Source organism: Acipenser ruthenus, chromosome 19 (genome assembly GCF_902713425.1).
Source record: "Acipenser ruthenus chromosome 19, fAciRut3.2 maternal haplotype, whole genome shotgun sequence".
In the NCBI taxonomy this organism is placed as follows: domain Eukaryota; kingdom Metazoa; phylum Chordata; class Actinopteri; order Acipenseriformes; family Acipenseridae; genus Acipenser; species Acipenser ruthenus.
Genome location: NC_081207.1, coordinates 30,174,178 through 30,193,204, shown reverse-complemented (window position 1 = coordinate 30,193,204; position 19,027 = coordinate 30,174,178). Strand labels below are relative to the sequence as shown.

The 19,027-nt window shown below is 39.7% G+C and overlaps 3 protein-coding genes across 7 annotated transcripts; 1 reads left to right on the top strand and 2 right to left on the bottom strand.

The window, feature by feature from the left end:
* Positions 1–245: 245 nt before the first annotated feature.
* On the bottom strand, positions 246–3,531 carry b3gnt9 (UDP-GlcNAc:betaGal beta-1,3-N-acetylglucosaminyltransferase 9). Its single transcript, XM_034928322.2, has 2 exons — positions 3,086–3,531; positions 246–2,319 (listed from the first exon to the last, which is right to left on the bottom strand). The coding sequence occupies exon 2, from the start codon at positions 1,958–1,960 to the stop codon at positions 731–733; it is 1,230 nt and encodes a 409-aa protein (XP_034784213.2). The 5' UTR covers positions 1,961–2,319; positions 3,086–3,531; the 3' UTR covers positions 246–730.
* Positions 3,532–3,883: 352 nt separating this feature from the next.
* Positions 3,884–17,433, bottom strand: bbs2 (Bardet-Biedl syndrome 2). Of its 5 annotated transcripts, none has more exons than XM_058992820.1 (19): positions 15,041–15,298; positions 13,942–14,066; positions 13,191–13,418; positions 12,476–12,601; positions 12,177–12,239; positions 11,908–11,985; positions 11,565–11,669; positions 11,315–11,401; positions 10,670–10,805; positions 9,800–9,939; positions 9,177–9,321; positions 8,680–8,851; positions 8,073–8,202; positions 7,577–7,696; positions 7,181–7,318; positions 6,312–6,424; positions 5,891–6,039; positions 4,668–4,816; positions 3,884–4,443 (listed from the first exon to the last, which is right to left on the bottom strand). In XM_058992820.1, the coding sequence occupies exons 2-18, from the start codon at positions 14,056–14,058 to the stop codon at positions 4,710–4,712; spliced, it is 2,154 nt and encodes a 717-aa protein (XP_058848803.1). In that variant the 5' UTR covers positions 14,059–14,066; positions 15,041–15,298; the 3' UTR covers positions 3,884–4,443; positions 4,668–4,709. The 5 variants fall into 5 exon arrangements, 4 of the variants coding, with proteins under 4 accessions (XP_058848803.1, XP_058848807.1, XP_058848806.1 ...); XM_058992824.1 differs by having other exon boundaries at positions 4,687–4,816; XR_009307807.1 differs by having other exon boundaries at positions 3,884–4,816; positions 5,616–6,039.
* Positions 17,434–17,437: 4 nt separating this feature from the next.
* mt2 (metallothionein 2) lies at positions 17,438–18,519 on the top strand. The gene is made up of 3 exons (XM_034041393.3): positions 17,438–17,594; positions 17,854–17,919; positions 18,245–18,519. Exons 1-3 carry the CDS (start codon positions 17,564–17,566, stop codon positions 18,337–18,339), a joined length of 192 nt encoding a protein of 63 aa, XP_033897284.3. The 5' UTR covers positions 17,438–17,563; the 3' UTR covers positions 18,340–18,519.
* The last annotated feature ends 508 nt before the right edge of the window (positions 18,520–19,027 follow it).

Below are 19,027 nucleotides of genomic sequence, written 5' to 3'. Positions count from 1 at the left end.
TTTTTTTTTTTAAACCACTATATTCACATTTTGATACACAGCTCATAATCTTGTTCATATCCTCAAATCCTGAATCAAAAAATAAAAATGGATGTAATAAACCTGTAAAACAATACTGACTGATTGTATGATTTTGTATTTATTTCAAAGTAAATGTGTGTGATAACGGAGTCTGTGTTACAAAGCACTTCAGATTCTTTCACCTGCTGTACAGGTAGGTATCTCAATACTTTATAAATGAACTCTGTCTGCTTACATAAATACATCAGATTGTGGATCAATTTACTATCAAATCGAGGTGATATTTGCTTCCCAATTTTACATTATTGTGAACTTGATTTGCATTTACAGAAAAGAATAACATTGGTGGGTGTTTGCTGTTAAGCACGGTAGCATCGTAACAAGGGAACATACGTGAAGCAGAACTGTATGCCCCATACATGTTGCATGCAAAATATTGATCCAAGAAGCTAGTTCATATCAGACATCACTGTTTGCTTGTTCGGTTTTATGGTTGTAATTGTTTTTATGGCAAACCTGCAAAAGAGGTACAGTGGCTACACAGTAGAAAACAATTTTCAAAAGTCTATTAAACATTTTAAGAAAATGCCCTTATACTTATATATCGGAGTATAAAGACAGTGGAATGATAATGTGCATGTTCTGCTTGACGATATGATTTCCTGTATTTCACAGGTTATACGCATGCTGAAAATGGCAGTGAAACCTCTCAGGACAGTTTCAATCCAAGGTCCTCTTTTTGTTTTTGCTGTTTCTTCGTCCATTTGAACTGCTTCCTCACAACCACTTTGGTATTGCACTGCACCTCCGGGTCGTGAAGCAGTTTCCACATGAGCCACATTTCTGCCACGGTGAGGCTGTGGACCACCATGAGCTCCCTGTAAAAACATGGATCAAAGACTTTGAGATGGGGGGCAGCTGAGGGCCTGACTATCCCGAAAGTCCTGAAACCCTCGTGAGAATCTGGTTTTAGGCCAATCCGGAGCAGACACATTCCCATGAAGACGTCGTCAATCGGGAATAGTTCCACCTCTCTGCAAGCTCGCTCCAGTCTCTTAGCGGTGAAGCCAGACATGATGAAGCCGCCTCCGCCTGCGTAGGCTGGGTAAATCCCCTGTCCGTACACCGTCTCTGGGATGAAGTACTTGCTCTTCTTTGACCTGATAGGCTGAGCCTGATAGATGACGTCGCCAATGAAGACGTCTTCGCCGGGGCTGCGCTCCTTCAGGAGCTCCACAATGTTATCGACGTTGACGTAGACATCAGCATCGCCTTTGAAGATGAACTTCACGCTGGGGCAAAAAACGTCCAGCCATTTTAAAAAGTTGATCTCCTTCAAGGTCAGGTTGAAGAAAGTATCCTGGAAGTCCCACAGGAGGATGTCCCTGTGCGCACGGCTCTCGTACCTCAAAAGCAGCTCCCACTCGGGAAACACTGTTTGATTCTTGGGAACCCCCAGTAAGAAGACCATCTTTATCTTTACTCCGTTTAAAAGCCCTTCCGCTCCCCAGGTCTTGCGCACCACCTCGCGCTTCTCGAACTCCTCCGCCACTGACTTGATGGCGATCAGCAGGAACGTGTCCCCCACGCACTTCCCGGGCTGGTTCAGAAGGAGTTTGAAGTCACGGCAGTCCTTGTTTCTCAGGTACTGCTTGAAGTTGAAAGGTGGACGAGCTGAAGACGGGGCCCTGGTGGGCTGAACTGTACCCTCATCGACTGGCTCAGAATTGCACATCTGTCCAGAATGAAGCCGAGGAGTTGCGAACTCCTCTAGCCTCTTGGCTGTGGTTCCCAAAAGAACTCTTGTGTTTGACGTTTCCTTGATTAGGTTCTGAATTCCCCACATTGCTGTGAATCCATACTGGGTGTACAGTATTATGCACAGCACTGTCAGAATCACAACGGTGCAGATCACATCTCCTTTCAGATGAACTCTCATGGTCTCCAGCGGATGGGACACGTCTCATAAACTGCTCTTTCCCAGCCGTTGAGAAACAGTTAGGCCAATTACAGCATGTGCAAATAGAAGACAGGTTTCGCCACCTGTGGAATCTGAATTTTTTTTGTTTTTTTTAAATGAGGAATTTAGGAGGTCACTGCAGCCACTTTCTAATGGTCCTTCAGAGCCTGAGTAAAGTAGGTTTGGAGGCTTGGTGTTAAAACCATTACAAGATGCGAGTCTTGGCTGGGATGAAGAATATTTCCAAGTCACACCCAGGAGCCAGCTTGGTGCATTCCGCAGAGCTCCTGGTTTGGAGGTTATTGGGTATTCAGCAATGTGGCCCACCTCAATTAACACTAAAATACAGAACTAAATAGTGTTATAAACACACACACCGTTTCTGTTAAATAATACCAGTAATATTAGGAAGAAAGCAACGAAAAACTGGAATATTAAATACAGTATATACAAGCTGGTTGTAAATAAAATAAATATTAATCATATTAAGTAAGCCAGTTGAAGTCGGTTATTAAGATTAATATTATTTTTTTTTCTCAACATATGCACAAACGTTATCCATTGTAACACACATGTTCCATCTCTTAATAAAAGCACATTGCTCCTGTCAGTTACTGTGTTCTCAACCCACATAATAATCATTTACTGAAGCAGTTCCACTTCTAATGACGTCAACGTATTTATTGTGCATCAGATGCGGCAATGCGGACAATAAAGCCAAACATAACACACATGTGAGAAGCATGTTAGATAGTGGAAAGCGTTTAAACCACATCGCATGTACGGTATATTTAAAAAGTGCAGTGGCAGATAATTGTGTGTTTTGTCATGCTTTACGACTGTAAGTCGCCCTGGATAAGGGCGTCTGCTAAGAAATTAATAATAATAATAATAATAATAATAATAATATATTGAAGATCGTGAACTTGTGTAGTGGTTCGTCGGAATAAACAGAACTGCAAGAAGCAGCCAGACAAGATCCTAAACTTGGCGTCCCTAATGCCGTGCAAACACAGAAGAGCGCTTACTCGAATTTAAAATGTTCTGTAACATTGAAACAACACCCTCGATGAGTCTGCGTCTTAAAGAAACTAACATACTCACCACATATGAAAGGCTGCGTGTTCATCCATCTGTAGTGCTGGATTACCCGGAGAAGTGCCAAACATGAACATCTGGTCCTAATTATCCCGTTGTAGTCACACGAACAAAAACACACTTTAGTTTTTGTAATTGCAGTCAAACCCTACATTATAACACATATTATCATGCAAACTAGTTTTACTCGCTAGACAGGCCAAAGAGCGTTGAAAAGTTAAATCGACAGTGCTGCTCGCCTCAACTTTATTTTTGTGGAAAAAAAAAAAAAAAAAAAAAAAACAGATGCCAGCAAAGCAACTTCAGACTGCCTTAGAAGGGAAACCGGCGAGTGGGGAGGAATTGCGATGCGTTATGATGTAATGCACATTGTGCAGCATACCTTCTATGCCAAATTATTTATTTTTTGTTACTTACAATTTAAAGTTGAACTAAACATTACTTTAAAAAAAAAAAAAACATGTTTTCTTTTACATTACCGTAAACTGCAGCCTCATCTCTCCGATACACGATTTGATAACGGTGTGTGCCCATGAAAACTACAGCCACAACCGGTATTGCTGGAATGAAAGGAGCCGTCTGTTGTGATGTCTGGTAGTGATTTAGGTATTGGGGAAGGGCGCCCCCTTGTGTACGTGTGTGTTGTGGCTTAAATACACCCATCAGATTTATTTCAGTGTTAACGAAATGTAACCGTTGGAGAAAAATAAATCACATCCACTTGGTTTACTATTGGATAAAAATAAAGTATGTATATTAAACTGTATTCTACTATTATAAATACATAATTACACAACAATGCAATACACTGGATATATAGACATATTTTTAATAACGGAATACACAGATTTTTATAAACAAAACATGTAAAACGGTGATAGAAAATAATTTACTATTACAAACAAAACATAGGAAACCACACAAGACAGACAAGGTTATTGTAATACATACAGTCAAGGATACACCTGGATATTCAGGCCATTTGTGCACTGCCATTAATAAACAGGCTTGTTTTTGATACACATAACAAAAAAGATATACCAAAGTATTTACAAAAGAAAAAAAAAAACAGGGTTACCTTTTCATAGATAATGTTTATGTAGAAAACCAGATCCAAAATCGAACTGCTTTTTTCCAAGCTAAAAAGAGTGTAACACACTAATTCACCATCGATCTCTTTTAAAATCCAGCCATTCTCGCTAAACTGAAAACATATGCTCTCTTTGGCTACAGCAAACATTTACATACATTTTGGACAGATTTGTGCATAGTATTCATTAAGCCTTAGTACACCAGTAATTGCAATGCAGCCCAACACATTTATTGCTACACTAATGCTTTATCAATACAGCTCTTCTGTCCACCTGGGGGAAAAAAAAAAAAAAAGAGCTGAACTTAATTAAATGCTACTTACTAAAAATACTGGCGGATACAATGTATTTTATTTTAAAACAATATTACTTGTAGTTATTTTATAAATGTTGACATAACAAGTCCCTATTGATTTTATTATTTTTTTTTTTTAGAGATTCTTATTTGATGCAGAAACACATCTTTGCAATGAGATTCCTCTCAGACAGCCATTAACCTGAGTTTCTTCTCCATACCGCAGCCATTGGAGTGATCGCAGTTAGCAGGACTGAATGCCAGCGCGCATTATCTTGAAGAGTGCATTCACATTGTTGTTCTTGATGGCATCCCTACATGCAGTAATCACTTGATTCTTTGGTTTTCCAACTTTTAAAACAAACAAACAAATAATAACACATTAGCATCCTATAGTACAGTACAGTATAGGGTTGAACCCTGGCAATGTACTGTAGGTTTGATCTACCTACCCCAACCACTGTGAGACTGCAGTTAAACTGCTCCATAACTGCACTTTACACATGTGTTCATAACTATACTGCAGCACACAGAATATCTTGCACACTATAACAAATTATAAAGCATAATAACAAAAAAGCTAATTTAACCGTCGCTTACCCTGTAATCGTCCAGCCCTCTGTATCGCCTGATTCACAGCTCTCACATCACTTACCCTGTAATCGTCCAGCCCTCTGTATCGCCTGATTCACAGCTCTCACATCACTTACCCTGTAATCGTCCAGCCCTCTGTATCGCCTGATTCACAGCTCTCACATCACTTACCCTGTAATCGTCCAGCCCTCTGTATCGCTTGATTTACAACTCTCACATCACTTACCCTGTAATCGTCCAGCCCTCTGTATCGCCTGATTCACAGCTCACACATCACTTACCCTGTAATCGTCCAGCCCTCTGTATCGCCTGATTCACAGCTCTCACATCACTTACCCTGTAATCGTCCAGCCCTCTGTATCGCCTGATTCACAGCTCTCACATCACTTACCCTGTAATTGTCCAGCCCTCTGTATCGCCTGATTCACAGCTCTCACATCACTTACCCTGTAATCGTCCAGCCCTCTGTATCGCCTGATTCACAGCTCTCACATCACTTACCCTGTAATCGTCCAGCCCTCTGTATCGCCTGATTCACAGCTCTCACATCACTTACCCCGTAATCGTCCAGCCCTCTGTATCGCCTGATTCACAGCTCTCACATCACTTACCCTGTAATCGTCTAGCCCTCTGTATCGCCTGATTCACAGCTCTCACATCACTTACCCTGTAATCGTCCAGCCCTCTGTATCGCCTGATTCACAGCTCTCACATCACTTACCCTGTAATCGTCCAGCCCTCTGTATCGCCTGATTCACAGCTCTCACATCACTTACCCTGTAATCGTCCAGCCCTCTGTATCGCCTGATTCACAGCTCTCACATCACTTACCCCGTAATCGTCCAGCCCTCTGTATCGCCTGATTCACAGCTCTCAAGCAGTTCAGGAGCTCAGCGTGGTTGTTGGATCGAATTTTGTAACCGTTTACCAAATCTCTGTTCAGGTCGAACAACTCAATATATCGCTTCTTCATTGTTTTCCTAAAGCGAAAAGGATACAAGACTAGTTTACATATATATACACACATATTTATATATATCTATATGCACACACGCATCTAAGATAATATGACTCTCACATAAACTCTCAATTCAGGTAACCTGTTGATGAATATCTGTTCTATACCACTAAAATAATCTACATCCCAAAGTGTAAAACATGATGCAAATAACAGCATAACATGTATCTGCACAGTCCAAGCTGTCAAGAGTACTTCACAATAAAAGCAGTGTAAATGTTTCAGTGCACGCACATGTCCCCCATCAGACGTGCATCTTCTGCTTGAACCAACATGTTTCGTATGAGGTTGGAGTGGTCAGCCATCTCTGCTGTCAGTCTCTGATGCACCGAATGGTACTCGTCCACCTGTCAGTAAAGAGAAGCACTTCAGGGCCTGGATCATAAACTCCCCCATGAGCACACTGCAAGCCTGTTTTAGCACAAAATGAAATACAGTTTTACCTTCGAGTAGCAAGAAAAACAAAAAAGAAACATAAAGGGCTTTACAGTTATTGTCATCTTTCTGTGTTTGAATTTCTGCTGCTTTGTTCGTGAAAACATCAGCTTGATGACAGCGGTAATGTATTTTTTAGATGTTGTTTTCTGGTTGGCTTTTACAATGCAGAATACATGAACACACATAACCAAGGCTGTGTATTTATACATGCGCACGAATACAAATGAAGCAAAGCAGTGGTTCTGGCAGGGAACTCACTTGAACCTTAGATCAAATCACGTAATATCAAGCATATTGTGGGCGCTTCCACTACCTGATTAAATCGTCAGTTGAATAGCTGGTTCTTATTTGTCCTTCGATAAACTATACGTCCCCGCTGTGCCCCAGAGTTCGCCTCCTCCTTCCCCTCAGTGTCCACCTGCTTTTTGTCTTCGTCTAATGGAGGGCAGCTATCCTGCCACCCTGCCCATGGCTTCCCTACGGTCAGCCTCTCCTCTTATCTGCAAGCTACTTATGGGCAGGGGTACCTCGAAAGGCGAGGCCAAATGCCAAAGAATGTAGTACAAAATATATAGGCCTACAATGTAGCAGTGTTGTCTAGTCTGTTTTAGTAAATAATCTATCGCATGAGTTTCCTTTCTGAACCAGCATTTCTTGACACCTACCTGAACTAGAGTGTTCCGAACCTCTTCAAAATAGTCTGGGAAATCTGCATCTACATTGAGGTCTTCAATAGCCAGAAACGATGACAGAGACTGAATAACATCTCCAGCAAGATCCATGTCATCCGTGTTCACTGTAATCTAAAGAAACGCAATCAGTAAAAAAAACAATCAAAACGATTATCAAAAAAGTATTAAAACGAAATTAAGTAACATAAAATAAACATCATTTGGAAAACAAAGAAAAAAAACACTTTTGAGACAAGAAAATGTTTTGCTTTGTGGTCTTTACAATTAGACAATACTGCAGCGACTATGCTAAATAAGAACAATGCAATGGAGAAGAAACTAGAAGGAAATCGCTGTACAGAGCTCTACTGTCCAGGCGTGTCTCCCTACCTCCCCACTTTGTTCTATTTTAATGCACAGCTGTCCTGCTCCCCGGAGAGAAGTGAAACAGACGTCAGGAACCTCAATATCCTCTGGAAGCAAGAAATTTTGGTTTAACCACATTACAACCTACAAAATAAATCAACAAAAACATACATTAACACGGTCTCAGCATGGATCCCTGGGGAAGGAATCCTGAAAGCAAGCAAAATAAATGGTTTCATGTAAGACAGTCCTCATTACAATCATTAAAACTGTGTATCACAATTGAAGTGTCACTGGATGACTGAAGCATTTATCCTTACGGTCAGCAATCAAATTAATAGAGGTTTGTCAACACAACTTAACACCTGTACCTGATAAAGCCTTTTATTTTTTTCACATGATGAAATGCCCTTCTTAAAAGCATCTCGTAGAATATTACTTAGTAGATGAGCTGCATGCTGTTCATATTCTCAGCTCAGCAACTATGAGGGTGGCACGAGTGGTGGTGAGAGCAACTCACCCTCTGCAGGCGGTCGTTGATGGAGAAGGTGGCTTTGCCCCTGGGTTTGGGAGCAGACCCTTGCGTACACAAGGCATACATGGAGAAGCGGGGCAGCTGCCTGGTTAGCTCAAACACATGAAACTGAGTACTGAAAAAAAAAACAATTCAATAAGATAGAAGAATGTCTAAGAGGTGCATTCAATCAACTTATATCCTGTCTGGAGCAGAAATCCTTGACTTACTCCAGGGATTGTATCAACCAACTACCTGTGGTGACCCTCAGGTTACAGTTAAAAATAGGTATTTCATGCAACCCGAGAGTGTTCATCAATGTTATAATGAAATCCAGATGTAGCTTACCCTGGCAGGGTTCAGGAACTGAACCCTAACCCCCCCCCCCCCCCCCCCCGAGTCCTAGATACAGTTTAAACGTAGCTATTTATATTCTGAACATTCACTTAATAAAAGCTCTCATTAGGAATGTTGTGTGCGTTTTTCCCACTTTGTGCTGAAAGCTATAGAACTGTGTATGAAGTTAATTTTGAAGACACAAAACCGTAGGGAGAACTCTGCAACTTTGACATATTCTATTCTGATACAGCAGCGTGCACAAATGGAACATTACCTGCTTTTTCCGCCCACGAAGGCTTTGATGTGTAAATCGACAGGAACGTCTTTCGGAGGAATGATGGGGACTCGAATGCAGCCTGAAAGGTTCTGCGCACTGGGGTGTACGACGTGACTTTCCCCTTCAAATATCCCCTCAGCAAATATGAGAACAGCACGGATAATTGTGTCTACCAGAAACAAAAGCCAAGTTTTAATGAAGGATTTTAGTAAAACAAAAAAGTGTAAAGGTAGAGAGAAAGTTTAATACATTACACAATTAATTACATTCTTACACAAATGCCCAAATATATTCTAGTTAAAAGTATATTCCTGTTAATGAAAACGTTTGACAAACCGGGCCAAGCAAACCCTGTTTGAAGCAGTTCTGTATCGTGGTCAACATGCACACCATCTCTCTCTGCATCGTTACCAGTAGGTACAGTAAAGGTGAGTGTATTTACTGTACTAGCTGTAGGTTTCGTTCATGAACGGAACATATAGAAGAATAAATACCATTTGATGTGGAAATGGTTAGGTCTACGCTAGGTTTTTGGTTTTCAGAGCCGGCGTTGACAGATAGAGCTGTCTGTAACTGGGTGTTTGCAGGAATAACTCCCATTTGTCCTTCCTTCTCCTTTTTCTTTGACCCTGTTCCAGCCTGAAATCACAGAAAAAGATCCTGTAAATATACTATGCATTTTCCACACAGCGCTTACCTGTGCTTTCATTAATGCAATTTAACAGTGTCATAATGTCTGCATATCTTTAAACACAATTCAAAGAAAACAAATCACTATTGCTTGGTTTGTTCCCAATGCAAGAACCGTGCTTTTAATACAGAGCCGGGAAATCAACTAGTTTTGTCAATGTTTATTTCACTTTTGTTGTAATATACCGTAATTACTTATACAGAATACAGCTGTTTTAAACTTAAAAATGTCTAAATCTGGTATTTTCAACTAACTGCATGTGCACATGTGTAATTAACCCTGCAATGCTCATTTCTGGATCACATGTGATACAATGCTTAGCCACCCCTCGTATTATTCTTTTTTAAATCCAGCCTCACAAAGACAGAAAGTAGCTTACCTCATTACAGAAATGCTTGTGCATTACAGGTTTAAAGCAGGCTGTACCTTTGAGTTTTCCTGATAGTTTCGTAGTTCAAGCAGTAAGTTTTGTTTTCGGTTACTGAGCTCTCGAATCAGATCTTGTTCAACACTTGCATCCATAAGATTTCCCTTCATCTCTTTGCTGGCTGGTAAATATCCCCGCACTGAAAAAATAAATTAGAAGTGGGCTGTTATCAATGATATACTTTGCAGAAAAAATATATAAAAAAAGAATACAAGAACGACTAAAATGGAAAACTATGTGAACTTGAATCTTCATGTTATTAGGCATATCTACTAGGAGGCTGTGTGGTCCAGTGGTTAAAGAAAAGGGCTTGCAACCAGGAGGTCCCCGGTTCAAATCCCACCTCAGCCACTGACTCATTGTGTGACCCTGAGCAAGTCACTTCACCTCCTTGTGCTCCGTCTTTCGGGTGAGACGTAATTGTAAGTGACTCTGCAGCTGATGCATAGTTCACACACACTAGTCTCTGTAAGTCGCCTTGGATAAAGGCGTCTGCTAAATAAACAAATAATAATAATAATAATAATAATAATAATAATAATAATAATAGGATAGTGGCTTTGTGTCCCTATAACATCTGCCTGTTCTATAAACTGAACCAAACACAAGACCAAAGTTGCATATGCAGTATTTGTATTATTCTGTCTGTGTCTGTCACACTACATGGTGAACATGATACTGCCTTGATTTTACACCAATCTTCACCAAACTGGTATCATACATTGACATACATGGCCTCTTGTAGGCGTTTCTGATTGCCTTTGGCTATAATCCGATTTTATACAAATACTTTTAACCTTTCGGGTACTGTGTGATTATTATGAGATCATGAGGGCCCCTCTGTATGTGCCTGTTTTTTTTTTTCTTACCTTCCCCCTCAACGGAAGTGCAGATAAGTTGAATCTGTCCATCCATCCTGTAATCTCCTTCAACAACCCCAGCAACTGAGGAAGTGAAGTTATCTTTAAAGATAACCTCTCCGGTGCGGTCACTGCGTGCATCGATCTGGAGAGATGGAAAAGAATTCACATGGTGCTGCAGTGTATTCCTGTAGTCTACAATCCCACGAATATGTGCTAGAATCTGCCAGATGTTACAAAACCAGTTAACTGCTACTGGCAGAGCCCCTGCCCCTCTCTCCCTCAAAAAATCAGATAGCAAAATAACAACATTTTTGAGATCTGCAAAAAATGACACCACTTCAAACTACCTAAATTCTTCCCAAACCATATCAGGGCATATTATGACCCTGGCTGTATAATAAGTTCAGAACAGTCACATCCTTTTTTTAAGGAGAGAGTAAATAAATACACAGCACAGTTTAGCAGGTGAAGCAGTGACGTTGACCAGATTCTGCTCTGCTGAGTTAGATTCCATTACAGGAGGAAAGGGACGAGACTCAATGGGCTTCTTGTCCTGGACAGTTTCCAACACTCCTTATGACAGCTGACAATGTGATTTCTACACTACCTCCAAAACGTATTAGGAAGTGTAGTACATTTAAAAATGCTCACCTTTCCATTAGACCAGCCTGTGATCAGCTCACACACACCATCAGAGTTCAAATCGAATGCATGGATACTCATCGCTTGATTTTTGGACTAAAGAAAACAAAGAGAAAAAAAAGAAAAAGAAATAGAACTGATCAATGTATTTAAATAAACAAATAAACAAATGTTACATTAAACAGTTAGTGCATGCAGTATGACCCTAAACAGATATCAGAAGTTCACTACTGCTTAATAAAATAATTAACATCCCTACCTTTATCCTCCAATAACGTGCAGTCCGATCATACACGCCAACTGTGCCATTGGCTAAAGCATACCCAAACCGGCTGCCATGCATATGGCAAAGAGATGTCACAGTCTGAAATATAACACAAATACATGAAGTTGTTACAAAGTTATATTCTAATAGAGGAGCTACTGTAACTGGCACACGACCCACTTACATAACATCATGTGGGTAACTCTTTCATTAATGGTAAAAATGTTGGAAATAGTTAAAGATAACTTTGATGCCATATCCTTATCCCCAATAATGGCACTGTTACTGCTAAAGATGGTATTCATTAAACTGCAAAAACACATAAATGAAAACTTACCTCTGTTTCTGTCATTTCTGCCATCATTTCATCTTCCTTAAAAACTCGAATATCATAATCTTCTGAACCAACTAGAAGCTGCAAAGAGAAGTAACATCTGTAAAGTAACCCATCTAAATGCCAGGGTGATTTATCTGTAAGAGTGGGCACTGTTGCTGTGTAGTAAAATAAAAAAAGGACCAACGTGCAACAGGCAAATATCAAACTACATATTTTCATATTCACTGGGGTGGGAGTAGTTTCAATTACAGTAACATTTATTTACCAACCTCATTGTTTCCATCGCCGGTAAAGTCACAAAGACATAATGAGCGGACATTATCTCCAGTAACCTAAAGAATATACATACATGTTACATGAGTCAAAGATGCTTTAAAACATATTCATACATCAGTACAGTATTATACAGACAGAAGACAACTTTACATTGTTGGACCTGTGAACAGCTTTGATAGACACAATCAATAAGCATGCAAATCAAGAACTATCATTCTATATTAATTGTTTGCCAAAGTTAACCACAGTGAAATTGCCATTTTGTTTGTTAATGTTCTTTTTGTATCCATACCGTCCAGAAAAGGTCATTTCCCTCATGATCGAAGCCCTGGAGGGCACAGTTCCCACCAATTATTGCAAGAGGAGGGGAGATTCCACCTAGCTGCCCAAGCACTATTGCGTTGGCTCCATCTGCAACCTTAAAAAAATTAAAATAAAAGAGACCAACAAAAGGTACGTTGCTTTTTGTCATCCTTATTATTTATATTGCAGTGTTGTGTTAGCATTCTAAATAATAACAATCGTTTAGCATTCGCTGCTCTTTGAATAGAGTGTTTATAATAGACTGCCCAGCCACTTTATTAGGACCTGTGTCTAACATTGTGTTGGGCAACCATTCGTTCTGATCTCAGCCTTGACACGACGTGGCATAGAGTCCACTGCTCATGCAATCTGATGGCTGATGTCTAGAAGCACCCTCCCAACATGACTGTCCTTCGTACTGTGGCACCTGCTCAACGTGCAGCCCACTGTCGTGACCCTTTCGAATGCTATTAGACATCTGCCTGCCCCTCTTTCTGACAGACTGATTGCAATTGTGCTGCTCTCACAGCTTTACAGTGCTGCAGGGATCAGATGTCATATCACATGATCAATCTAATTTGCATCTCTAATTTTAATTGAACAGGTCCTAAGAGAAAGGCCAGGCAGTGCAAGTACTGTATAACATGTAATATGTTGACAAAAGTACGCAAGACACTTGATTAAAAATACAAGTTCAAACTGACCTCTCTGTAAAAGACGTCAGAGTTATTGTGCACATCGTAGGCTAGCAGGTCTGTCTGTGTTCCCACCAGGAGAGAGTGATGCTCGTGTGATGGGTTGAACACTCCCGAGGCCAGGCAGCTCACAGCCTGGTTTATATTGAGGAGGGATATGTCCGAGTCCTGCGTGCTTTGAGTAATGCGACTGGATGAAAGCCGCTGGCCACGTGTGTGTGGATTGTGAATGAAGACCTGTTCCACAAAGACAAGAGAGAGAGAGAGAGACTGAATCACCGACACAACCAGACCCTGTGGTACACAACTGTACTGAACTTCTAAATAATGCAGCTTAATACATATGGCATACTCTTGAAGCAGTGTGGGGACAGTGAGAAAAGGAAAAATGCACAAACATACAGCAATTGTAAGTTCCTAAAAAAAATTAAAATCAGGATTCAGAACATGCGAAAGTGCTACTTTAAGTAAACTACAGGAATCATAGGCATATTGGTTGTGTCTCTGTATCTTTCGGGGGTGAAGAGTCTTTAAGAAAAGAGGGGCAAATTCGGTTAGTTTTGGTGCAGATAGCCAGATGTGTTAAAATGATTTTGCCTCTCAAATGCTATTGCCTATGATGCCTCATTTACATGCACCCTGTAGAATTTGTAATGTGGATCAATATGGCTCTAGCCTTGATCTATGTTCATTATATATGCGATCAGGTTTCACATTCTTTTTAGCAAATAAAAATAATAAAAGCCTGCCTGTTACATACTTTCCCTGCCTGAGTGGCTGCTGTCAGGCAGGGGTGCATCCCATCATACTTCCCCACAGTCACCATGTGGGGGTTGATTTTGTGGTTTAACTTCAGTGTGAAGACTGGGACAAGCATGGTTACGTCTGGGGGAAAAAGGAAAAGCTGTGACCTTTGTTTGTTATGAGAAGACTGTCACAAAACAATACACAGTTTAACCTGCTCAGCCCCCCTCCATCCCAACACCTACTTCAGATTAGTGTTTTACATACTGCTATTCTGTGAATGCAAATTAAAATGTAGAATGCCTTTTATGAAAATGTTTAGCTTGAATTGTACTAACCTAGCAAACTTTACAGTGACCACTAACACATACTTTAATGTGAAAACCGTGGAACTTACTGGGGAATAAGAGTCACTGGGAATGGGAGCGTGATTCTAGTGGGAAAGAGACCAGTGATGTTGCTATTGAAATACATGGGGTAATTAAGGCTGTTTAAGATGCGAAAAAAAAGAGAATGTCTGGTTCCAAAATGTTGAGAAAAGTACTAATTGTGCCTGCATACAGTTTTATTTCCTCAATACATCATTATGCTAACTAGTACAGAGAGTGAATAGTGCTTAATCCTTCACATTTTGAAATACATAATATGGTTTAATTTGAAATGTGAGATAGCATATGGTAGTTTAAAAGCCGCAGCTATTAATTTGTCTTTCTGTGAACATTAGCCAGTGGGGTTTAACGTTATAAACAGCTTACTCGTATTTACAGCTCTCTCGGGTCTGAAAAGCGCTTGCGTTACCTAGCAACGCTCGACATCTTGGAAACGCTGCAATCCCTGGCGTTTCTATCTCTGCCTTTCTCAACATGTTACACGTTAGACACGTATTACACAAACATTGTTTTACAGTTTTTTGACATGTCATATCCGCAAAAAGAATATAGTAATAGAATGTGTCAGTCTTGCTTCACCAGTCAAAGAAATTAAATAACGCAGATCGTCACACTGACTAAATTCAAAAAGCAAAATAAAACGTATCGTTTGAAAATGTCAATTTAACGTTAAATATACAATACACAATCTTAATGCTAAGTCCTCTGCTGAAAAAGTATTCTTACCAGACTCGATTTCCAAACAGAAAGGCGGCTTCCGCAGTTTTTGAACTAAATAAATATACACACAGGTGTGTAGAAAATCTAATGCGTGCGCACTGTAATGCGGTGACGTCACCACCCTGTGTAACTCTTCACCGCAGACGTGTCTGGTGACTCGACACGAGACGCTCGGATGCTAAACTGCTTTGCTACGCATCGGCGCATTCTGCAACCAGACCTCGCCTCGAAAAAGCGCTCCCAACGCTGTGCTGCGATTACCATAGAATTAGGGGCCGTGTAGCTAGAGTGCAACATGACGTAGGGTAGACCAAACTAAAATAGCGCCTCCCCTTTAACGAGAATGTACAGTAACTGCAATATGATACGAAATAACAACTGAACACGGTCTAATAATATTAAGATTGAGTATTATTATTATTTATTTATTAGCAGACGCCCTTATCCAGGGCGACGTACAATTGCTACAAGATATCAAATTATTTTTGCATACAATTACTTTTTTTTTTACACATTCTTTTTACATACAATTCCCCATTTATAAAGTTGGGTTTTTACTGGAGCAATCTAGGTAAAGTACCTTGCTCAAAGGTACAGCAGCAGTGATTGAGCCCACGACCCTCCGGTCAAGAGTATTCATGTTCATGATAAAATAGCACCGCTGTGTTATTCACTCAAGGGATTTCAAACTAGGACTTTAACTGAAAAGTAATTAACACATACACACATGCCAAAGACAAGGTGTGCCGCGTTTAAAGCGAGTACAGTTATTCCTTTGAATTGTTATTTATCCTTGAACACTGCAGGGCTCAGGTTCCACGGATGACAAGACAAGAATTAGATGCCATGTAATGCTCCGTGTGCACAACCAAACAAGGGCATGTGTTTATAATTACACGCGTGACCAATCATTTACAAATAATTTTAAAAATGAGAAATCGTGATTTTTTTTTCAACATACAAGACACAAAATTTGCTGCAATGCATCCTAATCCAAATTGATTTTCTTTTATTTGTGTGCTCGCTTTCGTGTTAAAAGGTTTAAACTGGACATTAACACGGTTACAGACAGTAGTATGGTTCACAATGCACGGATGTGAAATTGGGTGCTTAACTGCAATAACGTAGGCATATGAATCGGCTATTCATTTGTAGAGGTTGTCTTTCACCTATTCTTATGGATACATCCACAAACTGAGTGCAAAAGTTGCGTTTGTAAAAACTGGAAGTGTGTCATGTTAAATCACTTTATTTTATCTTATTTATGTTTTTAAATCTGTGTAGATATATATATATATATATATATATATATATATATATATATATATATATATATATATATATATATGTGTGTGTGTGTGTATATATTAGAAAGATCATAGTATAGGATTCTAAAAAAATGCTTTGGTAATGTTGATATCATAACGGCTAGTGGAAAAACACCTGACAGTTTGACCGAGTGCAGAACAGCGCTTACGTCACTGCGAGTCAGGGATTCTGTTTAGTTCGAGTGCAGCGATGGGCGTATTCTTCAGTCCTCGTGATGGCAAAGCCGAGTGCAGCGCATCACCACACTATTCACAGCGACGGTGTGCAAACAATGCAGATAGATGCTTTTTATTAGTGCTGAGTGCATAGGCAAGAAAACAAAATATAGGGCTTTTACGTGTCTTTGTTTTCGATTCACTTTCCAGTATATATATATATATATATATATATATATATATATATATATATATATATATATATATATAATGTTTATTAAACCGAATTAAAATCGAACCACTTCATATTATTGCAACGATCATAAGAAATACAACCTGTATATATTATTGTTAGGATTTTATTATTTGTTACGCGTAAAATAATAACGATAAAGAACACAATAAAAGGAAAAACGTTGTTTTATTTTTAAAGTACATAGTTGTTGTTTTTTTTCTTCAAAGAGGACATTAAAACTACTGAACAGAAGTTAATTAAAAGTGAAAAAAAAACAGAAAGGTCGGGCGCGAGATGAATAGAAAACATATTATTTTCACTAAAACAAGTAAAGGCAGGTATAATTATGAAGGGTGGTAATTAATTTTATAATTATTGTGAAATGTGTGAATCCCGTAACGGCATTGCTTTCTGTTTGTTTGTTTGTTTGTTTTTCCTTTTATAAAACGGTCGGCGTTGACTCCCATGAGAAAAAAGAGAATGGATATTTTTGAATATTGCAGAATCACATTTCACTACAAAAGAGCCAGAAAGTAACACACGCTCAGAATTTACATTTTTTGCAAAACAGTTTGCACACCGCTGTGCTCCGGCGAGTGTTGTGTTGACTTAGTTATGGCGGTGGCCACTCACCGGTCCGTGTGCAGCCCTCTGACGATGCGGTGGGATGCGCTTTGCACCCGGTGAGTGAGACTGATTCAATCAGGAGCTCTGGTATAAATACAGGGGAAGCGCAGCGCTTAAGCACGCACTTCTTCAGCTCCAGAATTCGATTACTGCAGACTCGTCACCGGGAAGCAAAGCAAAGACATGGATCCGCAATCTTGCACGTGTGCTCAGGGTAAGTAAAAGTTAATTTATTGAAGTAAATGTTTTGTTTGTTTGTTTTGTTTATGGGTATATATAATATATATAAAGTTGAACGTTGTTTTATCTTGGCATTCTGTACATACAAGGTTGTCCTTTCCTATCTTCATTTAGTGTTTGTCTCCATTGTGGTGATAATAATAATAATTATTATTATTATGTGATTTCAGTATCTTTGTGTTTAAACTCGCTGGCTAATTCACTTTTTTTTTTTTTTTCGTATTTAATTTAAGGTGGTTCATGCAGCTGCGGTGAAAGCTGCAAATGCACGGACTGCAAATGCAAAACCTGCAAGAAAAGTAAGTGATTTCTGTAAAAATGAACTTGCACTGTAATATGCGTATTGTACATTTTAGTTGGATTGAACTGTTTATGCCTTGTATGTACACATTATGTGTGTGTGTGTGTCTAAATTTACACCTTCATGACCTGTGCCTTAATCTGAAAACTACAGTGTAATTAAGTGACGGGCCAGGTTCGGTGTTTTAAGTGATTTCAATTGCAAATTAGGGATATGTCTGGACTGAAAGCCCACGCTGCTTACCCCGGTTTCAAACAATAGCACGCTTGCATCACTGTTCGGAGAGTAACGTTTCTCTCTCTGTGTGTCTCTGACTCTCATAGGCTGCTGCTCCTGTTGTCCCACCGGCTGCAGCAAATGTGCCCAGGGCTGCGTCTGCAAAGGGGGAGCCACCTGCGACACCGGCTGCTGCAAGTGAAAACGAGAAAAACCGATCAAAAGATTCTTCCTGTAATTAGTCTGTGACGACGTGTTGATAGATAGGCCCCTATGTCTGGAGGCTAATGGATATGTGTGTAAAAACTTACATCTGTTTTGTAACTTACTTTTTTTTTTTTTTCTTTTAACATGAACAAAATAAAGTCTTTAAATTGCTAAACGTGTTTTATTTTTCCCAATGGTTTAGTAATGCTGCTGATACAGTATGAAGTACAGCTGCTCCTTGCACATGAAAATAATTTTTACTGGGGGAAAATGTTTAAGGCTGTGCTGTAGAATATGAAATGTATTATATGCAGTAGCACCATGTTAACATTCACATTTCCTAAAACACTGTAAATGAGAGACCACTCGCTGATCAAGTAGTGTTAGTATGCCTCTTACTCGTTCCAATAAGCAACTCACCTTTCTGATGCGGTTTATTCCCCACTGCTACCTCCCGTTATCAAACATGACAGTGCTTCAGCTAGTTTGGGGAGGGGTGGTGGTTTAAGAGATACTTGAATCTGGTGCTCTAATTATTTGTCCTACATTATAAACAATACTCCAGCCCAAAGCTAAAGCACCTGCCTAGTGCTCCGTGCAAAGAATTCTTCCAACGCTGGAAAGTCTAACATTTACATAGCATTGTAGAACACATGCATGGTCAGAGATAGACACATGATCAC

What these genes read in the sequence shown, in the direction of transcription:
- b3gnt9 (XM_034928322.2), bottom strand. Translation starts at nt 1,960, where the DNA reads ATGAGAGTTCATCTGAAAGGAGATGTGATCTGCACCGTTGTGATTCTG.
- bbs2 (XM_058992823.1), bottom strand. Translation starts at nt 14,058, where the DNA reads ATGCTTGTCCCAGTCTTCACACTGAAGTTAAACCACAAAATCAACCCC. An exon ending in CTGACGTCTTTTACAGAGAG is followed by an intron (nt 12,602 to 13,190) that starts GTCAGTTTGAAC and finishes AATTTTTTTAAG; the next exon opens with GTTGCAGATGGAGCCAACGC. An exon ending in CCGGCGATGGAAACAATGAG is followed by an intron (nt 11,986 to 12,176) that starts GTTGGTAAATAA and finishes TTCTCTTTGCAG; the next exon opens with CTTCTAGTTGGTTCAGAAGA.
- mt2 (XM_034041393.3), top strand. Translation starts at nt 17,564, where the DNA reads ATGGATCCGCAATCTTGCACGTGTGCTCAGG. An exon ending in ATCTTGCACGTGTGCTCAGG is followed by an intron (nt 17,595 to 17,853) that starts GTAAGTAAAAGT and finishes ATTTAATTTAAG; the next exon opens with GTGGTTCATGCAGCTGCGGT. An exon ending in ATGCAAAACCTGCAAGAAAA is followed by an intron (nt 17,920 to 18,244) that starts GTAAGTGATTTC and finishes TGACTCTCATAG; the next exon opens with GCTGCTGCTCCTGTTGTCCC.